Source organism: Zea mays, chromosome 2 (assembly GCF_902167145.1).
Source record: "Zea mays cultivar B73 chromosome 2, Zm-B73-REFERENCE-NAM-5.0, whole genome shotgun sequence".
Taxonomy (NCBI): Eukaryota; Viridiplantae; Streptophyta; class Magnoliopsida; order Poales; family Poaceae; genus Zea; species Zea mays.
In genome coordinates this window covers 214,079,039-214,104,622 of record NC_050097.1, presented here as the reverse complement: position 1 = coordinate 214,104,622, position 25,584 = coordinate 214,079,039, and the positions used below count along the sequence as shown (strand labels likewise).

General features: G+C 45.3%; 4 protein-coding genes across 5 annotated transcripts; 2 read left to right on the top strand and 2 right to left on the bottom strand.

The window, feature by feature from the left end:
• The first annotated feature begins 7,127 nt into the window (after positions 1 to 7,127).
• LOC100502523 (putative geranylgeranyl pyrophosphate synthase 1) lies at positions 7,128 to 8,468 on the top strand. The gene is made up of 2 exons (NM_001197001.1): positions 7,128 to 7,808; positions 8,046 to 8,468. The coding sequence occupies exons 1-2, from the start codon at positions 7,128 to 7,130 to the stop codon at positions 8,466 to 8,468; spliced, it is 1,104 nt and encodes a 367-aa protein (NP_001183930.1).
• Positions 8,469 to 9,693: 1,225 nt separating this feature from the next.
• LOC100382421 (uncharacterized) lies at positions 9,694 to 11,380 on the bottom strand. Its single transcript, NM_001175164.1, has one exon. The coding sequence runs from the start codon at positions 10,457 to 10,459 to the stop codon at positions 9,989 to 9,991; it is 471 nt and encodes a 156-aa protein (NP_001168635.1). The 5' UTR covers positions 10,460 to 11,380; the 3' UTR covers positions 9,694 to 9,988.
• A 6,229-nt stretch (positions 11,381 to 17,609) lies between these two features.
• Positions 17,610 to 19,228, top strand: LOC100274111 (uncharacterized). Its single transcript, NM_001349167.1, is given in 2 exon segments — positions 17,610 to 17,978; positions 18,169 to 19,228. Coding segments are annotated over 2 exon segments (975 nt in total). The 5' UTR covers positions 17,610 to 17,741; the 3' UTR covers positions 18,907 to 19,228.
• A 2,172-nt stretch (positions 19,229 to 21,400) lies between these two features.
• LOC103647771 (5-formyltetrahydrofolate cyclo-ligase, mitochondrial) lies at positions 21,401 to 25,234 on the bottom strand. Of its 2 annotated transcripts, none has more exons than XM_008672284.4 (7): positions 24,771 to 25,234; positions 24,078 to 24,215; positions 23,853 to 24,014; positions 23,620 to 23,661; positions 23,499 to 23,544; positions 22,780 to 22,850; positions 21,401 to 21,807 (listed from the first exon to the last, which is right to left on the bottom strand). In XM_008672284.4, the coding sequence occupies exons 1-7, from the start codon at positions 25,018 to 25,020 to the stop codon at positions 21,671 to 21,673; spliced, it is 846 nt and encodes a 281-aa protein (XP_008670506.1). In that variant the 5' UTR covers positions 25,021 to 25,234; the 3' UTR covers positions 21,401 to 21,670. The 2 variants fall into 2 exon arrangements, with proteins under 2 accessions (XP_008670506.1, XP_008670507.3); XM_008672285.4 differs by having other exon boundaries at positions 23,853 to 24,008; positions 24,771 to 25,208.
• Positions 25,235 to 25,584: the final 350 nt, after the last annotated feature.

Sequence of the window (25,584 nt, the reverse complement as noted above, 5' to 3'; positions counted from 1 at the left end):
AATTCTATTACATTCAAACACCTCTAAAATAATCAATAACCACAGCACATATCTCCATTTGGATTGGGGTAAAGTTGCGCGGCTGTTTTTATATCGTGGAGTAATTTTTCAGGATGCGTGAAAGTTCTGCATTCACTCCGCTTTGAAACACCCCCACCCAAACGCACACATTTAGACTGACAGAAAGTTTCACATTTATTGCAGGTTTTACTCGACGGTTCATTGGTTCCTAATGACAGACAGTTCAGAGTAGCATGCAACGGATCCGTTTTAACTTGAAATGGAACTGCTGATCAGCTAATGTATGGGGAAACAGCCATCATTTAAATACAGTAACGCCCCGTTTGAATCATTGGAATTGAATTTCATTCTAATAATAGTAATTTAGGCATATATCAATTAAGCTAATTCCATTTTATGTAAAATAAATTTGTATACTATTATTAGCAAGATGCCAGAGATATTTATGTGCTACATTTTTACTGTAGAAAAGTGAGACAAAGAGTGTCACGTAAGTTACAGAGTAGAAACAAATTCTACTAATATATAAAATCATTTCTCATCCTCCACTTCATAAATTTGATATAGGCTTATATCTGAACTTTGGAAAGCGGTGGAATGTCAAATTCTAAACTAAATAAGTTATTTTATTGACTGAATTTCAATTCCTCTAGAATGAAGAGACCTAAATGGGCCGTAACAGTATTTGAATTGCTGTGACTAGGGGTGTAAACGGTACGGATATTATCCGACCATCCGACCGTCCGAAGAGGCTAATTATTCGGTTGAATAGGTTTTTTCGGATATCCGCAGAATTTTCGGATTTCGGATTCGAATTCGGATACTACAGTTCGGATATCGGATACGGATATGGTATGACTGATATCCGTCGGATTTCGGATATCCAGATATCTTCTCGGATAACTATCCGGATTTCATATTTCGGATATCCGGACATCTACCCAGATATCTTACCAGATTTCAGATTTCAGATATTCGGATAGTTACATGTGAAATCACCCTAAATATCCAAGTTTCAACATAATCAATACTTCACTTTATCATTTTCATATCAGGATTTGAGGTTATGTTCTTATATAATGTTTATTGTTCCTGGTAAAATATTTGCAATTTTCGGTCAATAGTGGAATATTTTATGAATTTAAATGTATTTTGATAATTTTCTGTAGAAAAATTATAATAATACACAAATAGTCTCAAAAAATCATGAAATTTGACGGAGGAGCAATATATGCCCATATAGCATCCTCAAAAATGTTTGGGCCATAAAATCTAAAGATTGCCAACATTTCTTTCAAATCACTTTCACTTGTTATGTGAGTTACATGTGATATCACCTTAACTATCCAAATTTTAACATAATCAATACCTCACTTTATCATATTCACATAGGTACTTCATATTATCTTTAATAGAATGTTTATTGGTCCTAGTAACTTATTTGCAGTTTTTGGTAGACACTAGATTATTTTATGATTTTAATTACATTTTGATGATTTTTTGTAGAAAGAAATTAATAATACACAAATAGCCTTAGAAATTCATAAAATTTGACGGTGGGTTAACATTTGTCTACATAAAATTCTAAAAAATGTTTGGGCCATAAAGTCCATAAGATGCCAGTGATTCTTTTCATTTTCTTACACTTGTTGTGTGAGTTACACGTGAAATCAGCTTAAGTATCCAAGTTTCAACATAACTTTTACTTCACTTTCTCATTTTCATGTAGGGACTTGAGATTATCTTCTTATGGAATGTTTATTAGTCTTGATAACTTATTTGCAATTTTTGGTCGATACTATAATATTTTATGGATTTAAATGCATTTTGATGATTTTCTGCAAAAAGAAATTAATAATATACAAATAGTCTCAGAAATTCACGAAATTTGGCGTATGAGTAACATATGTCCATATAACATCCTCAAAAATGTTTGAACCATAAAAACCACAAGATGTCATCAATTATTTTATTTCATTTCCACTTATTTATGAAACCCGTAATGATTACATGTGAAACCACCATAATGATAAGTGAAACCATATATCATAATAACACATGAAACCACATATCATAGTTATCAATATTTTATAAATTTAATTGTATTTTAATGATTTTCTACATAAAGAAATTAATAATACTCAAAATAGCCTTAGAAATTCATGGATTTTTATGGAGGTGTAGCATATGTGCACATATAATCCTCAAAAATAGTTGGACTAAAGGAGGGGCTAAATGATTACAACTATGATATGTGTGGAATGGTGTCTTACACGATATCCGACAAAAATATTCGTTACCGACGCTATCCGTGTCCGATTAGCTCCGTATTCGATCCACGACTATTCGTATTTGTATTCGAGAACATCCGTATTTGTATTCGTATTCGAAGCTATCCGTATTCGAATTCGAATTCGACTAAAAATATGAAAACAAATATGATTTCATTGATATTCATCCGTATTCGATCCGATTACACCCCTAGCTGTGACCCTGTCCGTGTAGATGGAAAGCGAGACATGTCACGCCCGCTCCTTAAAAAGCGAGACATGCATGCAGATCAACTCCTAGAATGCTTGGTTGAGCTATGTTTGCATCTTGATCCGTAACGCTTGTGGTGAGCGAGGGACGATTTTATAGATGGACGAGATTGACAATATTCTTAATGAGCTCATTATACTCCATGTCTAATAATATACTTACCTTTGAACAAGATATGGTCTCTGATGCGATCAAGCATTTTTCATTGCCTGACGAACACTCACTACACATTATGTCATTATCCATACAATACTTCACCAGATTGGGCAGTGCTTATAGTTGTTTGTTGATATGTACTTTCATGATTTATGCAAACATATGTTACTGCTCTATCTAAAGACAGTAGCAGATTTTTTTACTGTACTCACGGTCTCTCTGGACGTTTGTCACCAGAACCTAAACTCTGATTGTATTGCACATTGAAAATGCCATTCTGTTCTATCTCCAAAAACATGTATGTACTGTCTTCCCTCCATTTCATGAATTACAGGTTCATAAAACTTGATGCAGTATTCCGCTAAAAAACGATTGTCTGCATGCATATACAAAGTTAAACCTGTCCTTCCTGACCCAGCAAGTGTCTTACCTTTCTCTGGCTGCATGTTCAGAAACGTTTGGTCATATCATATCTCCAACACAACTGATGAGGTACTGAATAGGATTCTTTCCGATAATGGAATCTTATATGAGTTTGATTACATGATCTTTGATTTGCCTTCTCGACCTTCCTTTTCAACACCTGAACTCTAGAGTTTTCACACTTCATGTGTGTGCAAAAAAAGGTCCAAGCAGATATGGGCAGGTTGCGATCAGCTTGATTTGCAAAAATAAATTTTATTTTGCTCCTTTCCTCATGAAAAACTCCCAGTTTTTTGGACATCAGTTTGTTGGCTTTTGGCCCTAGAGGCAAACAAACTTCACAATATCCATGCATGTTCCATTCCAAATATCTCTTGGGTTTATTATATTCCACAAGTTTTTTCCCCGCATTTTTCTAGCGTTTTGATTTGAAAAGGGCATGGTGACATATGTCATATGTGCTATGCATAAACTGATAATGCATATATGACAGTGTTATTCCAAATTGGTCGTGGCCTTCACAACCGTGCTCGGGCTAACAAAAATAAATCATGGTTAAGGCTATAACTGTGAGTGCACTATGTTGTACTCCCTTCGTTTCGTTTTAGTTGTCGCTGGATAGTGCAAAATTGAACTATCCAGCGACAACTAAAAAAACGGAGGGAGTATGTGGTTTAGAGGGTGTTTTGTTTCTAGGAACTATAGTCCATCCGTTTTATTTTATTTTAATATCTAAAATACCAAATACAGAAACTAAAATTTAGCAATTTAGAATCTAAAATGGAATAAAATGTAGCGACTAAAAATTAGTCACTCGAAACTAAACACCCCCTTATTTTCAGTTTAACTAAGGTGGTGTTTGAATGCACTAAAACTAATAATTAATTGGCTAAAAATTGTTAGCGAAATTAACTAGCTAACAGATAACTACCTAAATATTAACTAATTTACAAAAATAGATAAACTATTAGCTATAGTGTTTATATGTATCAACTAATTTTAGCCACTAACTATTAATTCTATTACATTCAAACACCTCTAAAATAATCAATAACCACAGCACATATCTCCATTTGGATTGGGGTAAAGTTGCGCGGCTGTTTTTATATCGTGGAGTAATTTTTCAGGATGCGTGAAAGTTCTGCATTCACTCCGCTTTGAAACACCCCCACCCAAACGCACACATTTAGACTGACAGAAAGTTTCACATTTATTGCAGGTTTTACTCGACGGTTCATTGGTTCCTAATGACAGACAGTTCAGAGTAGCATGCAACGGATCCGTTTTAACTTGAAATGGAACTGCTGATCAGCTAATGTATGGGGAAACAGCCATCATTTAAATACAGTAACGCCCCGTTTGAATCATTGGAATTGAATTTCATTCTAATAATAGTAATTTAGGCATATATCAATTAAGCTAATTCCATTTTATGTAAAATAAATTTGTATACTATTATTAGCAAGATGCCAGAGATATTTATGTGCTACATTTTTACTGTAGAAAAGTGAGACAAAGAGTGTCACGTAAGTTACAGAGTAGAAACAAATTCTACTAATATATAAAATCATTTCTCATCCTCCACTTCATAAATTTGATATAGGCTTATATCTGAACTTTGGAAAGCGGTGGAATGTCAAATTCTAAACTAAATAAGTTATTTTATTGACTGAATTTCAATTCCTCTAGAATGAAGGGACCTAAATGGGCCGTAACAGTATTTGAATTGCTGTGACCCTGTCCGTGTAGATGGAAAGCGAGACATGTCACGCCCGCTCCTTAAAAAGCGAGACATGCATGCAGATCAACTCCTAGAGTGCTTGGTTGAGCTATGTCTGCATCTTGATCCTTAACGCTTGTGGTGAGCGAGGGACGATTTTATAGATGGACGAGATTGAAAATATTCTTAATGAGCTCATTATACTCCATGTCTAATAATATACTTACCTTTGAACAAGATATGGTCTCTGATGCGATCAAGCATTTTTCATTGCCTGACGAACACTCACTACACATTATGTCATTATCCATACAATACTTCACCAGATTGGGCAGTGCTTATAGTTGTTTGTTGATATGTACTTTCATGATTTATGCAAACATATGTTACTGCTCTATCTAAAGACAGTAGCAGATTTTTTTTACTGTACTCACGGTCTCTCTGGACGTTTGTCACCAGAACCTAAACTCTGATTGTATTGCACATTGAAAATGCCATTCTGTTCTATCTCCAAAAACATGTATGTACTGTCTTCCCTCCATTTCATGAATTACAGGTTCATAAAACTTGATGCAGTATTCCGCTAAAAAACGATTGTCTGCATGCATATACAAAGTTAAACCTGTCCTTCCTGACCCAGCAAGTGTCTTACCTTTCTCTGGCTGCATGTTCAGAAACGTTTGGTCATATCATATCTCCAACACAACTGATGAGGTACTGAATAGGATTCTTTCCGATAATGGAATCTTATATGAGTTTGATTACATGATCTTTGATTTGCCTTCTCGACCTTCCTTTTCAACACCTGAACTCTAGAGTTTTCACACTTCATGTGTGTGCAAAAAAAGGTCCAAGCAGATATGGGCAGGTTGCGATCAGCTTGATTTGCAAAAATAAATTTTATTTTGCTCCTTTCCTCATGAAAAACTCCAAGTTTTTTGGACATCAGTTTGTTGGCTTTTGGCCCTAGAGGCAAACAAACTTCACAATATCCATGCATGTTCCATTCCAAATATCTCTTGGGTTTATTATGTTCCACAAGTTTTTTCCCCGCATTTTTCTAGCGTTTTGATTTGAAAAGGGCATGGTGACATATGTCATATGTGCTATGCATAAACTGATAATGCATATATGACAGTGTTATTCCAAATTGGTCGTGGCCTTCACAACCGTGCTCGGGCTAACAAAAATAAATCATGGTTAAGGCTATAACTGTGAGTGCACTATGTTGTACTCCCTTCGTTTCGTTTTAGTTGTCGCTGGATAGTGCAAAATTGAACTATCCAGCGACAACTAAAAAAACGGAGGGAGTATGTGGTTTAGAGGGTGTTTTGTTTCTAGGAACTATAGTCCATCCGTTTTATTTTATTTTAATATCCAAATTACCAAATACAGAAACTAAAATTTAGCAATTTAGAATCTAAAATGGAATAAAATGTAGCGACTAAAAATTAGTCACTCGAAACTAAACACCCCCTTATTTTCAGTTTAACTAAGGTGGTGTTTGAATGCACTAAAACTAATAATTAATTGGCTAAAAATTGTTAGCGAAATTAACTAGCTAACAGATAACTACCTAAATATTAACTAATTTATAAAAATAGATAAACTATTAGCTATAGTGTTTATATGTATCAACTAATTTTAGCCACTAACTATTAATTCTATTACATTCAAACACCTCTAAAATAATCAATAACCACAGCACATATCTCCATTTGGATTGGGGTAAAGTTGCGCGGCTGTTTCTATATCGTGGAGTAATTTTTCAGGATGCGTGAAAGTTCTGCATTCACTTTGCTTTGAAACACCCCCACCCTAACGCACACATTTAGACTGACAGAAAGTTTCACATTTATTGCAGGTTTTACTCGACGGTTTATTGGTTCCTAATGACAGACAATTCAGAGTAGCATGCAACGGATCCGTTTTAACTTGAAATGGAACTGCTGATCAGCTAATGTAGGGGAAACAGCCATCATTTAAATACAGTATTTGAATTGCTGTGACGGTGTCCGTGTAGATGGAAAGGAAAGCGAGACATGTCACGCCCGCTCCTGCTCCTTAAAAAGGTGCTGTGCGGTCGTGCCAACACCACACCGAGCAGCAAGCACCACCACCGCCCGGGCGGCCACTCCACTTCCTCCCCTGCTGCACTGACGCGCCCAGCGCCAAAGCATCCTTTCACCTCAAAGATAAGGAGGCCGTAACCTGTCGGGGCCCTCCCCCAATCTCCAGCGACGCCGTCCCCCCCAACTCGCCACCCATGGCCATGTCGTTCCACTTCCACCCGCTGGCCGCCTCGCGCGTCCACTTCTCCCCACTCCCGTTCGCCGCCGCCGCGGGGGCGCCCTCCCCCTCCTCCTCCGTCGCCATCGCGGCGCACCACCAGCACGGTCGCCGCCGCTTCTCCGCCATCGTGGCCACGGCGGCCGCCGCGTCGGCGGCGACCACGGAGTTCGACTTCAAGGCGTACATGGGGGAGCGCGCGGTCGCGGTGAACCGGGCCCTGGACGCGGCCGTCCCCGCCGGGGAGCCCCCCGCGGCGCTGCACGACGCGATGCGTTACGCGCTGCTGGCGGGCGGGAAGCGCGTGCGCCCCGCGCTGTGCCTGGCCGCGTGCGCCGTGGTGGGCGGGCCGGAGCCCTGGGCCATGCCGGCCGCGGCGGCCGTCGAGATGGTGCACACCATGTCGCTCGTCCACGACGACCTCCCCTGCATGGACGACGACGACCTCCGCCGCGGCAAGCCCACCTGCCACGTCGTCTACGGCGAGCCCATCGCCGTCCTCGCCGGGGACGCGCTGCTCTCGCTCTCCTTCCACCACATGGCCAGCGTCGGGTCCTACCCTCCGGACGTGGACCCGGAGAAGCACCCCGCCCGCGTCGTCCGAGCCATTGGGGAGCTCGCGCGCTGCATCGGATCCGAGGGACTCGTCGCCGGCCAGGTCTCCCCCCGTTTTTTTTTCAGATTATATTTACTTTTGTTTCCGCCATTCAGCCAATCAAGTAAAAAAAAAACCGGACAATTGCTTATCCTGGCATTCTTTATTTTATATGGAGCATCTTCCTAACGGCGACGCGGTCGATGCTCAAATTGTCTGCACTCACTGGAATTATAAATTGAAAATCACTAGCACTAGCTCTCAAATCAGCTGAAAAAATGCTCCACATGCCCTCTCCAGGTTGTCGATCTCGAGATGACGGGCACATCAGAGACGGTGCCCCTCGAACGCCTCGAGTACATCCACCTCCACAAGACCGCCGCATTGCTCGAGGCCTCGGTGGTGATTGGGGCGATCATCGGAGGCGGCACGGACGAGCAGATCGAGAGGCTGCGGAAGTACGCGAGGTCGATCGGGCTGCTGTTCCAGGTGGTCGACGACATACTCGATGTCACCAAGTCGTCAGAGGAGCTCGGCAAGACGGCGGGGAAGGACCTGGCAAGCGACAAAACGACGTACCCGAAGCTGCTGGGGCTAGAAAAGTCGCGGGAGTTCGCGGAGGAGTTGCTCTCTGATGCCGTAGAGCAGCTTGCTTGCTTCGACAAGGAGAAGGCAGCGCCTCTGTTGCATCTGGCCAACTATATCGCCCATAGGCAGAACTGAGAATTTGAGGTGACTGCGTACTCTATTGTCGGACCTGTTGTGACTTTGTCAGGCCGTCGCCCGTCGAACTTGGGTTCGAGGAATATATCCAAATCGTCATGTGATGTATACTAGCTGTAGCTCTGTACCTTGATGGAATGGGGCTGTTTAGTTCGAATTCCAAAAGTATGAAATATCGTATCAAATTATGAACCCTATCTTCTCTTGCCGAACGCTATGTCCTTCCAAGCAATTTCGGTTAACAAAATTTCAGTTGCGGAGCACTTGTAAGTTTCTACTAGAGGTTGGCCAAAATTATTTTATTTTTTAAATGTCTTAAACTCTAAACCCCCTTGAACTCAAAACGCCCAGCTGCAGAGCACTTGTATGTTCCTCTGTTCTTCTTCCTGGAATATTTTATTCTTCTCTGAGTCTTAGGTCTTGTTTGTTTCGGATTATATAAGTAAACAAACACCTAAATTATGGATTCATATTATATAATTTAAATTTAAAGCTTAGGTTATGATAATCTCATAATCTATTTAAGAGTAGCTTATTTGATATTATTTTTAGCAAAAAACCCACTAACCATGATTATGTAAATATATAGAAATTACAATATATATCATCCTTTTTTTCTCGTCTCAAATAAACAAACAAGGGTACTGTTGTCTTTCTGAATAATGTACATTTGTATAATCTAAACTATCAAACAGCTACATATAGATTATAATCTGGATTATATAGTTTAGATTATAATCTAAATTATATAATCTATAAACTGAAACAAACAAGCCTTAGTCAACTGTTTGCGTATCACAATTGCAATGGCCAAGATTTGATAGAGTAAGCAATTTTTTGGGCCAAGGTTGGAAAAGAAGTATCCACCAATGGATGCCTTGCTGATTGATTTTTTTTCTTTGGGGGGGGGGGGTGGCGAAATGCTTACTTGCGCATAACTTTTTTCTTCAAGAATTAAAAGCAATTTGGAAGAATTGTACACACGCCTTAAATCTGAAGAATCACGACAAACAAAACAGACCTTTTATATGTTTCAGTATTCATGAAACATGGGTGCACTGCGGATATGTATAACACCAAGAGTGCAATTATAAGGTTTCCAGCTCACCAAATTATTGTTTCTTCTGGCAAGTTAAATATTGACAGAACTGTAACTAGATTTTGCTTGCACAAGTGAGGAATGCAGCACCTACCACATTATATGTTAGCATGCTTTTTTTTTTTTGAACATAATGGCAGGAGCTCTGCCTCTCAATTAAGAAGAATAGAATTGATCCAGTTTTAAGGAAAACCGGACCCAAAACCTACACAGGGGGCACCGTAGAAAAACCGGCGAAGGCCTTAACAAACCACCTAGACAACGACAGCCTCACACACACAAACACATCTATAGTCATCATTGCCAAGCTCAAACACAAGGGACGAGCAGCTCCGACTCCCCAAGACGAGCCGCACACTGCCAAAGCAACTCAACGACGCCTAAATCCAGACACCGACGCAAGAAATAAGATCACGGCGCGTCATCGTTGCCAAGCCTCGCACACCCCACACGAGGCAGCTCCGATTCTTCGCCACGAGCAAAGATCCACAACGCCGAACTCCGGGAGCAAGCAGACGCCAAAAGCGACAATGGCCCCGACACCACCGAGCCAAGCGGAGTGACAAAGAGCCTCCACAACGCCGACGAACACATAAACTAGAGGTCTTCTGGGCCGCGCCTTCAAGAAGGAGAAACGACATCGAAAAGTCGTCGCCGCCCGCCTGGTACCAACCAAGCAAAGTTTGCTCCGAAGACCTCCTGTCGTCCGCCGACCCACCAACCCAGCAGCCCCAACCTTCAGAGCCCCAACGTCGGACGAGCACCAGCGAAAGACCCCAAGAAGGCCGAGGCGAGGGTTCCCGCATTGTGGTGAGAGGTCCAAGGACAGCACCCTCAATAGAGTAGGGGTGGCGCCCGCGGGCGTCACCGCTGTCCGCCCGCAAGCGGGCATGGCTTTCGCTAGAGGCCCTCCCACCACACGCCCCAACGCACGGAGCTAGCCGCCCCTGCAGAAGGCGCCGCAGATCCGGCGACGGCCAACGCCCCGACCAAGGCAAGTACAGGCAAGCCACGCAACCACCACAGCGGGCCAGCCGCACGCGTGTGTGCCGACGCCGCAGACCAGCTACGGCCACGCGAGCGCGCGGGCACCGCCGCTGCCACCACGGCCACAGCAGCCGCAAGGCCACCCGCCCAAGCCAGCAACAGGGAGGAGCGGCGGAAGGCGACCAGCCCCCCAGATCCGGGCAGCCAGCCCGCGAATCCGACCAACCCAACGCGGATCAGGACGCCGACCACCTTATCGTAGACGCAGACGAGTGGAGGTCCCGCCACCGCCAATCCGGCCGACCGCGCAGCCCACCAACGCACCACGCCGAACACCACCCCGACACATGCCCGAGACCAGCCTGCTGGCGCCTCCGAAGGCTGGCACGCGGAGGTCGCGAACCCCACGCGCACCAGATTCCAGACCTCCACGCGCGGCGCCGCTCCCTACCCTTGGGCGCCAGACAACACCTTCTCCGCGCGTGCGACCCACGGCCGGCCGCATGCCCCCCTGCTGCGCGGACACCCAGCCAGGACCCGCAACGCCCGGATGTGCCAAACGAACGCCGCGCTCACTGCCGCCATGATGCCGCCGAGGCTGAGCCGCGCCGGCGAAGGGTCGCCGCCCCACACACGCCGTTGCCACCTCCTAGAACCCGACTAGATCCGGGCAGACGCGACCAAAGCAGAGAAAAATCGCCGCGTCGCCACCTTCCTTGGGGCCGCGCGGACATCCGGCGGCGCCCTCTGGTGACGGCGAGGTGGGATGGAGTGGAGGGAGGGGGCGGCGGCGCTAGGGTTTCGGCCGCCCGTGTCGCCCAGCAGAAGGCGACCGAGCGGCTTTGGTTCTGTCATGTTAGCATGCTTTGTTCTACACGTTTAAGGAAGAAAAAAAAACCGATGAATGGAACATCAAATCCCTATGGATAGTGCGTCCTACATCTAATAAAATTAAAGCAACCAAAATGTTTCGAACTTTATCGTTGGCACTGACTGAAGTTGGTATCTTGATTCTGATGCACTTATGTGCTCTGCATAGGCTTGGGCACTTCGTTTGGCTTCACGTGATGACCAGTTGACCTTGACCACTCATATAAAACCTAATACTTGCTTTGTGATCTCACCAGTACCTCATCTGACCAAATCAATGGGTACACAGGGCCATATCCTCTCATTGGTTGTGGACTACATCTCCTATAGTAATATTGGAAGGGAGGAATCACTATTTTTTATGTCACTGTGACGTCTCTATCGTAAGTTTTGTTGACTGAAGAAGGCAAAAAACTAGTCTCTACCGCCTCTCTGGCTCCCTGTAGTCCAGACAAGAGCTGCTCATCTAGTAATATTGCAGGGAGGAATTGCTATTTTTTTTAAATGTGAACAGATGAATCAATGCCGGCGATGACCATGCCTCTATAGCTTCTACGTAGGACATATAACTTACATTTCATGCATATGACCATGCCCGTGCTAGTCATGGTGTGCTTTCGTCTACTGCTCTTGCTAGCAATTGCCTTTGTAGTCACGCATAATATATGCTATTTTATTTCATGTTGCTGTAAGCGTTGTTGACTGAAAGGGCAAACATGTCTCTAAAGTCTAACAATCTTTCTGAACAAGGGAAAACAGCCTGGTTCTCATTCTCATTGATCACATGGATGGATCCATTTGGCAGTCATGTCATGTCTTGATCCCTTCGTTGGCTGGTTTATGCTCGATGTCTACAACACTACATCAACTGTATTTGAGTATCGTTGAATTTTAAGATGATCCGCAGTGTATATATGACAAATCCTTTTGTTCCTTTTCGTGCCATCGCAAGCTGTCTTGACTGAAGCGGGGTGGAATAGTCTCTGCAGTCTACATTGCGTCGAGAGCAGGTTTTATGTTACCGTTTTCTACGCAATCGTTTCTTCGGGCCTGTTTGTTAATTATATAATCTAGGTTATAAATTAAATACGCACCTTATAATCTGCTTATGGATTATTATAATCTAGGTATCTAGGTTATATAATCCACCTAATAATATGTGTTGCTTGTTAACCTCTTAACTTATTTAATCTAGATTATATAATCTAGAGGGTAAACAAAAAGGTTACCTGCAAACAAGATTTAGGAGATTTTTTTTTAAAATCACATCATTCCTACTTAATCAAATGGCCCAGCAAATTGCAGATGCTGTAGTTAATAGTAAACGACGTGATATGACCGGTATCACCCTCGCCGGTCCCTAAACAAATCATTCGCATCCCGGGATAGTCTCAACCCTGCGCTTATCTGCACCAAAACGCCAAATAAAAGACGCATAAGTACACTTGAAAAACAGGTGATTTTTGTCTACAGTGTGCTACAAAAGCAACATGTCAGATTATTAGGCTAATTCCTCCTAGCCAAGTTATCATTTGTTAAAGTTACACCTCTTTTGAGGTACCATATAAAAACTTTTATTTTCAAAAGTATCATAAGATTATAATGATCCATAAATATATCATCAGGTTCTTATTTTAGATTATCGTTTAGCTTTTTACCTACTAATAACTTATGTAATCAAACATCTCTAATGGGATTATATAATATATTTTATAGGTGGATTATATAAACAAACAAGCCGTAAGTTTGGTCGAGAAGAAAATCAAAACCTAGGACTTAGAGGAGCTATAAAAAAAGTGAGGCTGCTAAAAATCCAGTCATCACAAGGGTTTCTTAGACTTGTTTGGTTATGTCTAGATCAAAGGGTTGGAGAGGATTAAATATCTTTCTAATAAAAAATGAATAGAAGGAGATTGAATACCCTTTGATCCAGACGCAACCGAATAAGGTCTTAGAGTTTGACATGAGTTGCTCTAAAAGCACGTGTCTACTAACGTATTGTTCGTTTTAATCCGAATCTACCATATTGATTAAACAGGATTGAGTGAGTTTAAATCCAAAAAATTATCATCCATCACAATTCTCTTCAACCTCTATAGAATGGGAATGCTTAGTAGCTAGTAGTCGAAAATACACCTTTGGTCCACCAGTCAAATCATGCGCGGATTCGTTGCGCCTAGCGTAGTCTACAGAACACGAGGCTCAAAGGTACGTACGTACAGTCGTACAAAAGCGCTCGCCTGTTTGCACTTGCGCACCTCCCTCCTTGACCCTCGATTGCCTTTTGCGTACCCAACCTGCAACCTTGGAACGGGAACGGGACGGACAGACTCTTCACAGCTCTTGTTGGTCTCATCATTTGTATGGCTTGACGGCTTCCGCGTACGGCTGCGACGACCTTTGGTGATCTCGTTCTCACCTGCTGAACTTTCTGTCATTTGACTCTCTCTCTCCAGGTTCCAAATCACGTGGAAGGAAAAACGCGCAGCGCGGAGGCATGCTTGCCTATTTGCAGTGTAGCTGCAAGCGCACGTAGGGTTTTATTACCTCGTGCCGTTTTCGGTTGCGTTGGTGACAGAAAAGGACATGCCGTTTGAGAACAGGGAAAAAGGATAACGGAAGCCGTTGACCAGCTAGCTAGCTAGCGCTTCTCAATCAAGAGATCGCGCGCGCTCTCTCTCTCCACTCGCTCTGGTCCATAACTACCGATGACAATGGTGAATTTCCTACCGCGAATAGCTTTCCATCTCCGTTCCTCACGGACATAAATCTTTAGGCCCTGTTCGGTTTGTAGGGATTGGAGCACCGGATTAATTTCTAGTCAGATTACTTCTCTAATTTATATAGATTTTGATGAGCTGAAACGAATCCTAATTTATTCCTGTACAACCGAACAGGGTCTTAACATGATCTTCGTCCCCGTTTAAAGTATAATTTACATATACGTCATTTGTTATTAATATGAAACATTATCACTTATACATATTATAAGATGTAAGAAATCATTAAGTATATCAAAATAAACATATTTATATAATAAGTGATCTCTTGACAACGTAATTATTTATTTTTATCATTAACTGATACACAATAACATCGTCAAATGCAAGTTTAATGAGTCCCCGCGGGAAATAGGATGAGGAATCATGTCCCCGTTTGCCCATTGTGGGAAGAATTCTCTCTGTTTATATCCACACGGAGAAAGAACATCTCTATCCATATCTGCCACTGGCGTCGTTAGAAGCATCTAGGAAATAGCTAGTATATATATGGTCAAATTGTGCGAACATGAACTCTATCAGTTAGAAAGAACTGTAGCGAACACTTGTTCAATTTGTGTTTTTTTTTTTAGTGTGTGTGTGTGGTGATAAGGGATAACACGGCGACTTGTATGAATATTCATGGAAACTCATGCGAAGACCGTACGAATATTTGTTTAAACCAAGCACGTGGTAGCAGCCTAAGTTTTGTGTGTGTGGGTGGTCCTCAGCGATGAGAAGATGTTAGTGAGTTCCAATTCAAATGGTGCGTTTGGATGCCGCCAGACGTGACGGCTGGCCAACGTTTGACGCTCGATTTTGTTTTGGTCGTCGCCTCCGCAAAAAAACGAACTGGGCGTGGGCATGCAAGCCGAGCGTCATTAGCATCCAAAATGCGTGCGTGCGGTGTATCAATCCAAAAAAATCAGATGAATTTGCCCGGGTATTTGTGTGAGTTTGGCTACTAATCTGTCCCTGACCTGTCCCTCCAAGACTCCAACACTCTCCCTCCAAGACTCCAACGAGTCACCTGTGCCTGTGTGTGAACCTGAGAATTGGAGCAACAGCTTCGACTTCGGAAGACGTGACAACAAGTCAACAAGACGCTGGAGACAAAGGTGAAGCGAAATGTCAAATGATGAATTGTCAGCGAGAGAATAGTATGTCGAAAATCGTTTTCGGTTCGACAGGGCAACGGGCGAGGCAGTAGTGGCAGCCCACAAAGGCCCACCCTGCAGACGCAGCAAAGGGCTAAATTTCTGTGAACGCTGGCATTCCTGAATTCCTGATGCCGACTACGAAACTGCCCAAGCTAAAGACGGGCCAGGAAATAAACATGGGCCGAGAAGCATCGTGTGCAGTAGCAACCCGTAGGTCACACAAAGATGGGCCTTGGCTCTTGGACACCAACAACACCTACCCGTGGCCCGGGATAAAATATGCGTAGCTTAAGCTGCCCGGGAACCACATGCACTGGGCAGTCTGCCTTCCACGGCCCCGTGTAATCTGGCGGTCAAACTGGAACGGCATGCCGGATCCCGCGCGGCACACGGTCCACGCCTTCACGGCGGCGCCAGATGGTCCCCGTCCGGCCAGTTACCAGCCACGGACGGACGGCCGCGTGACCATGGCTGAGGATGAGGCGGGGCCACGTCCGTCCCGTGTACTACTACTACAGCACGTCCTACTACTGTGAGTCATGAGTGTTTCGGTACGGTCCGGTCCGGTCCGGTCAAAGCAACGGGGCTTTGAAGGCGCTGTGTCACTGACAGCCTTGTCTCTCGCGGCCTCGGAGGTGAAAGGCCTTCCCGCCGTGACTGGTTAACTAGGCAGGACAAAGCGGCAATGCGTCGTCTTGGGTTGGGAAAGGAATGCTGGAGGCGCCATTGTTGGACGGGGGCACAGGCGCTGGAGCTCCGCCATAGCCAAAGGAACAAGACGGCAGAGTGCGCTACGTTGCGCACATGGACGTCAGAGACGATACGCATCATCGCGCACTGCGGCCTGCGGTCTGCGGCTGCTAATCCCTTCCAGTGAGGTCATCAAATCTCCATGCGAGTACGCGCCACTTTGCAAAAGAAACGTACCAGCAGTCCAGCACAGCCTACGCGGCCTTTCCCACGATGCTGCTGTATTGCTGGACTGGACACGCCTACGACGGTGGCACAGCCGCCGTGAAGCTCGCCGTCGCAGATCCCAAGGCACATGCCCGGCACCGGCCCTCAGGGGCGGGCCCAATTCAATTCAAGGGTATTCAAATGAATACCCATTATTTTTGGCAAAAGAGTTTTAATATATATACATGTATATAGTGTATATGCATATAAAATAAAAAATAAATCAAATAAATAAATGTATTCTGTTAATTTGGACTAAAATATCTCATTCCTACCTCTCGTACCTAACTAATTCAATCGTTTGTCGTGGACCATGAAGCCCAACTGAGCGACAAAGCACATCTTAGTATCTCACGACAAAAAAAATCACTAAATTTTATTGTAGTCGCAACATGGCAGAGCCACCAGATACGCCAGCCACCAAGTCGTGGTCACATCTTGCAGCCCCACGTGCCATGGAGACACCAGCACCTCCGTTGAGACATCGTGGCTCCGTGGCACAGCTAGGTGCCTAGACTTGATCGACTAACTGTCATTGTGTTGCATCTGGCCTCGTTGTTGCGTCGTATGTCGTTCGTCGTCCGAGCCTTCAATCCAACATAGTCAGGGCGTCACCACGTGCCAGGACAGACAACTAGGGGCAAGGTCGTATCGTGCCAATGTCCAAGCCTACCCAGCAGTGGTCACCCGACCTAGCCTCCCCTGCTTTGCTGCTTGCAGTACTGGGCTGCAGATGGGGCATTAGCGGTTGGAAAATGACAAAGAGGACAAGCAGTCAGCCAGCAACTGAGCAACAACCAACAGATGCATTTAGATTTAATTTTTTTGAAATAGTTGTATGAAATCTGAGTTTAGTAGACTAGTTATTGAATCAGTTATGACCATAGCGTATGTGCTTAATTTTAGGTTATACATATAATTAACTATATATGTCAATAGACATGTTTTAATCTTCCAAAAAACCATCTTATAAAAAAATTTGAATACCCACACTCTAAATCCTGGGCCCGCCACTGCCGGCCCTACCCTGCTGCACTCGCCTCGCTCACGCGCAGCACACCACTCTCGTCTGGCTCACCAAAAGCCGAGCCGGGCAAAGCGAGGAAAAAGTACTGGTCATACCGACCCACCATGGCCGTGCCAGTAGAATCTAGCCAATCCAGTTGCAATAAAGTAATGTTACCGTACCACTACCACCCTCGTGACAGTCGTGAGCCGGCCGGGCCCGCGAGGGGGAAAGCTTCCAGCAGCTCGCATGCCATGCCATGCCATGAGCCCATGACCCAGAGCAGTGCCGCACACAGACAGGCAGCAGCCCTCTCCCTCCCTCCCTCCCGCCCGCCCCCACTAGTCAATACTGAGCACAATACGCCACCCACCACCCCTCCATCAAAGAAAAGGGCGGCAGGCCGGGGGAGGGGAAGGGGCTGAGCATCAGAGCATGACGTCGGGAGCGGCGGCGGTGGGAGGCCTCGGGCGGACGCCGACATGGAAGGAGCGGGAGAACAACAAGCGCCGGGAGCGCCGGCGGAGGGCCATCGCCGCCAAGATCTTCACGGGCCTCCGCGCGCTCGGCAACTACAAGCTGCCCAAGCACTGCGACAACAACGAGGTGCTCAAGGCGCTGTGCCGCGAGGCGGGGTGGGTCGTCGAGGACGACGGCACCACCTACCGAAAGGTGAGGGATATCGATCTTTGTTGGACCGACGCTTTTATTCGCTGCATGCGTGGTCTGCTCTGCCTCTGCTCCCCGATCTCTCTACCCTACCGTTTCCCTGGATCTCTCGCTGGGTGCTTATTGTCCGCGCAACAGATCCGGTCGGAGCTTTGGCTGACCTCACCGTGCGCTTCTTGCGTCGTCTTTGCAGGGATGCAAGCCGCCGCCAGGGATGATGAGCCCGTGCTCGTCCTCGCAGCTGCTGAGCGCGCCGTCCTCGAGCTTCCCGAGCCCGGTGCCGTCCTACCACGCCAGCCCGGCGTCGTCGAGCTTCCCGAGCCCGACGCGCCTCGACCACGGCAGCGGCAGCAACAGCCACACCCCCGGCCCCGCCGCCGCAGCAGCCGCAGCGGCGGCGGCGGCCTCCTCCCTGCTCCCGTTCCTCCGGGGCCTGCCGCCGCTCCGCGTCTCCAGCAGCGCGCCCGTGACGCCGCCGCTCTCGTCGCCCACGGCGGCGTCGCGGCCGCCCGCCAAGGTCCGCAAGCCCGACTGGGACGCCGCCGCCGCCGCCGACCCGTTCCGCCACCCCTTCTTCGCGGTGTCCGCCCCCGCCAGCCCGACCCGCGCGCGCCGGCGCGAAGAGCACCCGGACACCATCCCCGAGTGCGACGAGTCCGACGTCTGCTGCTCCGCGGTGGCGGACTCCGGCCGCTGGATCAGCTTCCAGATCGGGGCGGCCACCACGGCGCCCGCGTCGCCCGCGTACAACCTCGTCAACCCGGCCGGTGGCGGCGGCGGCGCGTCCGCTTCCGACTCCATGGAGCTGGACGGGGTGGCGGGCGCGGAGTTCGAGTTCGACAAGGGCCGCGTCACGCCGTGGGAAGGCGAGCGCATCCACGAGGTCGCCGCCGAGGAGCTCGAGCTCACGCTCGGCGTCGGCGCCAAGTGAGTGAAGCGGCCACGGCCGTCGTCGCGCTCACAGCAAGCTCGGGATCTTTGAGCTCCCCTACAGCAATGCCGGGAGTAGGAGACGATTGCTGTGAGACCGGCAACAAAAAAAAGTGTGTAGTTCGTGCCTTCGTGGTCGCATGAGAAATTGTCGACGCATTCATTCGTGCTGCGATTGGATCGGGCATAAGTATTTCGGTGTAGGTGATGATTCTGTTGTTTTGATTCATGGACTGGTAAAATGAGGTGAATCGGAACAGTCGATCGTCCGTCCGGATTGAATTATTGATAACGCTGGCTCGTCCTTTGTTAGCGCTTCGAAATGCGTGGTCTCGTGGGTAAAAAAGAGGACGCGCTGAACTTTGTGGCTGGACGATCTTGTCTCTCTTGGTCTTGGCCGTGACTGTGACTGCACGACATTTTACTCTTCACGTGCTACTCTTGTTTTTATTTTTGACAGTTTATCACAGTGGGACTGTGGGAGTATCTTCTCTCAACACTTTTTTTTTTTACGATGTGGCCATGTGGGGAGTATCTTCTCTGGGAGTGTGAGCTACTCTAGGCCGCCGCTGCGTACAGAGCACCCCGTACAGTACAGAGTACAGACTGTTCGCTAGTATATCGCCAGCTTTGCCGACGCTGCGACAGCATGTCTGCGAAACGCAAACACTCACGCCTGCCTGAGATTACGGACTCGAGACCAATGTTTTTTTTATCTTCTATGCACACCATCTACTACTACTACTAGTAGTTCTGTTGCTATTACGCCAAGTGGCTCACAAACCACATAGACATATTGTTCCATTGCTTTTCTCTTCTTGTAGATGCTCTTGTCTTCGCACCAAACATGATGACAAACCCGAAAAAAAAGATACAATAGTAATTATTTTAAATAATTAACTTAGCTAATGATTTATGAAATGTTCTCAAGGTGGAAAAATTTAAAATTCATACATATAACTCAACTATTGTTACTACTTGATTGTTTTTTTGCTAAATTATTGTTTAAAAGTGTACACTCAGTAAAATCATCGGATACCCTAAAATGGTTTCGGGTTTGGATGCAGGTTTAGAATTGCACTTATGGATGCGAAACGTGGACGGGTTTCGGTAGTTTTTACGGCTGCAACCTAACAAGAAACCCAACTGATTTGAATGCGGTTTTGGAATTACAGTCACGGGGTGCGACCGTGACAGGTTTCGATAGTTTTTACGGCTGTACCTAACACGAATGCTAGCACCAAACCAATCATCCGTCGTGCTGGCGCCGCGCGGCGCACGCACCTGCACGAAGAAGGCGCAGGCATCGGCACAGGTTTCCATCCAGCTGCGAAATCATTATCGGTCTCTGTACGTGCGCCGCTCCCATTATTGGTCGACGCATGCATGCACCCCGCCGCGGCGTGCGCGGGGCCGACCTGGACCTGGGTGCGTCCAACAGTGCCATGCCATCGCACTGGCTGCGCACGTCGGCACGGCAACGGCAAGAGGGTTCACTTCACGCGGCCCCGGAGACGACGACGCCTCGGACCATTGCTCGTTTGTTGCGTGACCGACGCTCGGCCTCGCCTACTAGTACCTCCTGTTCGTATCCTAGTACACAGCATCTTTGTCCTGGAGACGAGACCTGGTCGCCCGGACTACCTCGGGTCGTTTTACGCGTCCAGACTCCAGACCCCGCGGCTGCAGGGAGAGCGACGGGCGGCTGAAGGGGACTCGGCGGCACTCGGGAGCACCGGCCGTCCGGTGCACGCGACGCGACGCTCGCTCAGGCTGATGCCCCGCCCGGTTTGGCTGCCACGATCGTGCACGCGAGCAGCATGTGCGGTTGTCTGTCCAATCACCCGCGCGTCCGCCGCACCGAACGCGCCCGACGGCGACGCGTGATTTTTTTAATTTGTTTTAGCGCCGCCCGACCGCCGCGGTCTTTTTAATGCTAATAGCTAGACAATCCCGCTCGTGCGCCGTGCCGCGACGCAACTGGAGGCTGGAGCACGGTGGTTCAAGCTCTCGACTAGGCGACAAAACAACCGGCCGGCGACAACGGGGCACACGGAACGGAACGGACGTCGCTGTCTCCCGTGCGTTTCGTTGGTTGTGGCGCTAGCAGCCTCGGTTCGTATTGACCTGGGCGCTAGCAACGCTGCATATAATTTAAATGTTTTGAAGCTAAATATTTTGAAAACCATTATTGTTGTCTGTATTCTTTAAGGTATAACTAAATCTTTATACCGAAAAACATGAATTTTATCAGTAGAGGGACAATATCTGATGGTCTGAAACATGTTTATTTGTGGAGAAATTTTACTTGGATTTAATTATTGGCAATTCATTTTAAAGTTGCAACCGTCGCGACTACAAGTAAGGGATTGTTACAAGTAAAAACTTGTTCGGTTAACTCTCAATCCATATGAATTGAGTAGGATTGGGTGGGTTTAAATCTCAAATAAGTTAAACTTCTTCTTAATTTTTTCTAATCTCGTCTAATCCATGGGTAACAGGATTAACCGGGGTAACAGGATTAACCGAACAAAGCCTAAATAAGATTTGTCTACAGATGCCTCAACAAAAATAAATCTGAAGTGGCTGGAATAAGATGTAGACGTCCAGTTCACCCTGTTAAAACGTAAAAGATGATACAAGAGAGGAGCCACGAGGGGGAAAAAAGAGACAGTTTCCTTGATCTGCTGGTGTATTTGCTAGTGCAACCAGGGATCAGAAGAAGGTGCTTGTTGTGAAAGCATGGCTACAGAGGCCAATCAACTTCATTGCATCCTCTGCAACGCCGCAGCACTTATTGGAATAACACCGGACGATGAGACCAGAGCATCAATAGGAACATCAGTTGAATTGACTGGGATGATGCCCTCGTCCATAATTTGCACCGAGTACGAAAGAGCAACTTCAAAATGGGAAAGCAAAATTCACCATGGTTAATTTAGTAACAACAGATGGCTTTCATGTCACATACTGTATTACCAGTTATTATCTCATGGATTCAGTGGAAGGCAAAATAGCAAAGAAGCTAAAAGGTATTTGCATTTCGATTAACAGATTTCATGGTCATGTAGAAGTAAATGAAATATGTATGTCTCTGTTATAAAAAAGTAAATCATTTATCCGAAGTAGACAATGAATCTCCAGTTGACTTGTTGATTTGGTATGACAAAACTTTTGATTCAAAGCACACACCACGGCTTACTATTGTCACTATTTTATGCCAGCTATACTGTTTCGCTCTGGAACAACAATAAGTGTCTGCTCTGTCAAACCTAGCTCATATTCTTATCTTGCATACTTAGCTTGACAGTTGTGACAGGTGTAGGTAGGCAGAACCCCAAAAAAGTGAGAAGTATGTGACTGCTGTCATGCCACATCCAAGTTTACATCAACCATTGCATGATTTAGAAATCAAAATGATTTTTTTGTCGCTAGATCTCTGTTGAGAGCTGATGCAAGCAGAAGCTTAGCAATTGTCATCTTTGAAATTAATTTACTTAGTTTGGAACATTAGTCAACTCTAAATCAGAGACTGATAACAAATGACTAATCAGTTCTACAAAATAACAGTAGTTTGATATTAGAAAATCTTATAATACGAGCATACGTTTTTACCCATAGACCCAACAGCCTTTTATACTATTAATTGGACCATGAAATGCTATTTACATCAACTCTAGCCTTTCACTTCAAAACATCTGAAGTAGATTGTTCAAACAGCAAAGTAGAGAAGGCAAGTATAATTTAACTAAATATCACAAACAAAATAAAACAACTTGCTGCAAAACAGTATCAGAAAAAGATCCATAATTATAAAGATAAAGTTGAAGGAAAATACTAGCAAATCTGCATATAAAATATGTGCATCACATACCTAAGAGAGGCTGGTTCCACCCTTTCTCTTTTGCAAGTTCTTGGTACTTCAGCAAGAATGTGTCATAGTACCTTTTAATTTTGGAAAAAGAAACAATCATATAGCAGCATAAAAACCTTTCAAGAAATCAAAAATCATAGCTGTGTACTTTAGCATAAACTTAACCATCCATTAGAGTAGAACAATATATCTTTGGGGTTCATGTACTCAGGCGTTTTACACAATATACAGAATCAAGAAAGAAACCAGACAGTGATAGGCTTATTGTCTTATGCCGCACCAGCATGGATTTACTCTTTCAAAGTTCTAAGATGTAACTATACAGAATTCATGTTCATACATCGAATCCTGGATCCAATCCACAGGACCAGGTTACAAGCTCTCAGTTGCAAGTTTGTTGGTTCAGAATCCAGATGTCATGAGAAATGCTTGATTTCTTAGCCACACAAAGAGTTTATGTGAGTATGAATCAACCTTTCCACGAGTTTTGCATCTGAAAGATATGATTACTGTCTTAGGTGGTAAGTGTCGCTATGATCACAAACGACTCTTCTGGTACCAGAGCAAGGTATTAAAACTTCAATATTATTGAACCGAAACAAAATTTGGGATTCATACAGTTTGTGATCACATTTCTTATAGTGTATTGTATTTTCTGAATTGTCCCTGAAAGATATCAATTCCGGACAGGCAAATGTAATTTTACTATGTAATCATACCCTCCACCACGCCCCAGTCTTCGACCAGTTCTATCAAAAGCTTGTCCTGCATGAATAACAAGTATTATCCAATTGAGCCCATGTGGTGGAGCATTTATGAAGTAAATGAAAGAGAACCTACCCGGCAATAAAAAAAGATCAACAGGAGACAATGATGACAATACTGCATGGATAAAACAAGGATCAGAGGTAATGAATACATGTCAAGTTTACCAGCCCATGAATGCAGTAACTTATATAATTAGACAGGACAGGTAATGAAAACATGTAAACCCTAAACCCCAACAATACAGTAACTCATATAAATTAGATGTGGAGAAAGCTTTGCAGTAACATGAAAATAAAATTTCGTACCATCTTCACGATTGTTCCCAGTAGCATCCACAGGCGATGGTTCCAGAATGTTCATTGAATTCTTAACTAAATCATCCATGGTGGTGATTTTGAGCATCCTCATGTTACGGTTCTTATCCTCCACTCGAGGAACATAAAGATCCTTTGCCAGTTCCTCTTGTCCTTAAGGAAAACCTAATTGTTAGCGACAGAATCTGTAACGGGCATAACTACAGATGGACTCACCAGGATTCGACGGTAGACACTCTGCTAGTATTTTTGATGTATCAACTTCTCGCAACTGCTGACAGCTTATATAAGCGCACAACCGTTTGCTTGCTTTGAACCAAGAGGAATCCAGTATTGTAGTTTGAATAGCCAGATCTAGAAAAAATAAGAAAATTTTAACCTCCAAATACTCAAATCAAACAACACTTTGTCCCAGAAGGTAAGCAATAGTGTTGTATAGCCATCCCAATACTAATTGAAGTCTCTAGATACCAGATAAAAATTAAGTATATTCCACTTCGTTGCAGTAACGTAAAATCAAAGCTAGAGCACACAAATCTTTATTTTTCCTTGTGTCTGCTATGACGCTTTCATTATCAGTATTCAACTGTAAATACAACATATATCTGTTCATCTTAATCAGGAGTCAAATATCAATTCTCATCAGGTTCTCAGACACTACATAGTCCCATGAATTTGAAATAAAATGTCGAACTCGAATCTACTGTGAAGTTGCACAAATCTTTCACATCCTTTTTATTTCTCGTTCTACTCTGCGTAAAAATCTAGCCAAGAGCAGCACGGGCAAAGCGCACTCCCTAGTTGTCAAATCGACGAACATGTGGTGACCAACGCCCCCTACAACCGCGTTACAGTCTTAAAGAACTGGAACCAAAGCGGACATGCTCGAAGCAGGTCGCGAGGCATCACCTTCGCTGGCGCGCTGGTCGGCAGAGAGGGCCTTCAGCGCCCTGCGCACCTCGGCGCGCAGCGTGCGCTTCTGGTCGGCGATCGTCTGTTCCGCCGCCGTTGACATGACGGCGGCCGATGCCCGCAGCCGAGGGAGAGGGGGCGCGAGGGCGAGGTGGCGGCCGCAACGGTAGGTGGGAGCGGGCGCGGCGCGGGGCAGGGGCAGGTGGTGGAGGCGCACCATCAGCGTGGCCACGGTATTTTTAATCATCTCCCTTCGTGCCAGCTGCCACTACCGCCGTGTCTCGTACAGTCATACTACTAGACAGTCGTTACGCTCGCCCGGCCATCGCGGCTAGCCGGCTCGTGTGCCGCCCCGGCCGCGGTGCACCTCCGGGATCCGAACTGTGGGTTTCGCGGCCGAGAGGTGCTAGGGTGTCTAGGACTCTAGGTGTGTTTGGTCCAGGTCCAGCTTTTTGGACCAGATTTTTTGCCACAAATCTAGAATCCCAACTAAATAAGTAAAACAGAAGAATATATTCCAAGCTACAAACTTCTTTAGTTTAATTTAGAATCACTTTTTTCTCCAAAGTTTTTAGATTCCAATCATTCATTATACAAGTTGTTATGCTCTTATATAATCTACTAGGTGAGTGCCCGTGCGTTGCGACGGAACCGTATAATAACACGATAACTTATTTACATATGTGTTGTATTGTTATAGGTATGTGCCCGTGTGTTACGACGGAAGTAAAAAGTTTGTATCAAACATTGATACAGATGAATCTCTCATGACAATGCCACAAAACAAAAGGTTCTCGATGTAAGGACCAAC

Coding starts and splice junctions, on each gene's coding strand:
- LOC100382421 (NM_001175164.1), bottom strand. CDS start 10,459: ATGCCCGCTTGCGGGCGGACAGCGGTGACGCCCGCGGGCGCCACCCCT.
- LOC103647771 (XM_008672284.4), bottom strand. CDS start 25,020: ATGATTAAAAATACCGTGGCCACGCTGATGGTGCGCCTCCACCACCTG. Junction 23,545..23,619: donor TGATCTTTTTTTATTGCCGG/GTAGGTTCTCTT, acceptor TTATTCATGCAG/GACAAGCTTTTGATAGAACT. Junction 21,808..22,779: donor GTGGAACCAGCCTCTCTTAG/GTATGTGATGCA, acceptor CCCATTTTGAAG/TTGCTCTTTCGTACTCGGTG.
- LOC100502523 (NM_001197001.1), top strand. CDS start 7,128: ATGGCCATGTCGTTCCACTTCCACCCGCTGGCCGCCTCGCGCGTCCAC. Junction 7,809..8,045: donor AGGGACTCGTCGCCGGCCAG/GTCTCCCCCCGT, acceptor TGCCCTCTCCAG/GTTGTCGATCTCGAGATGAC.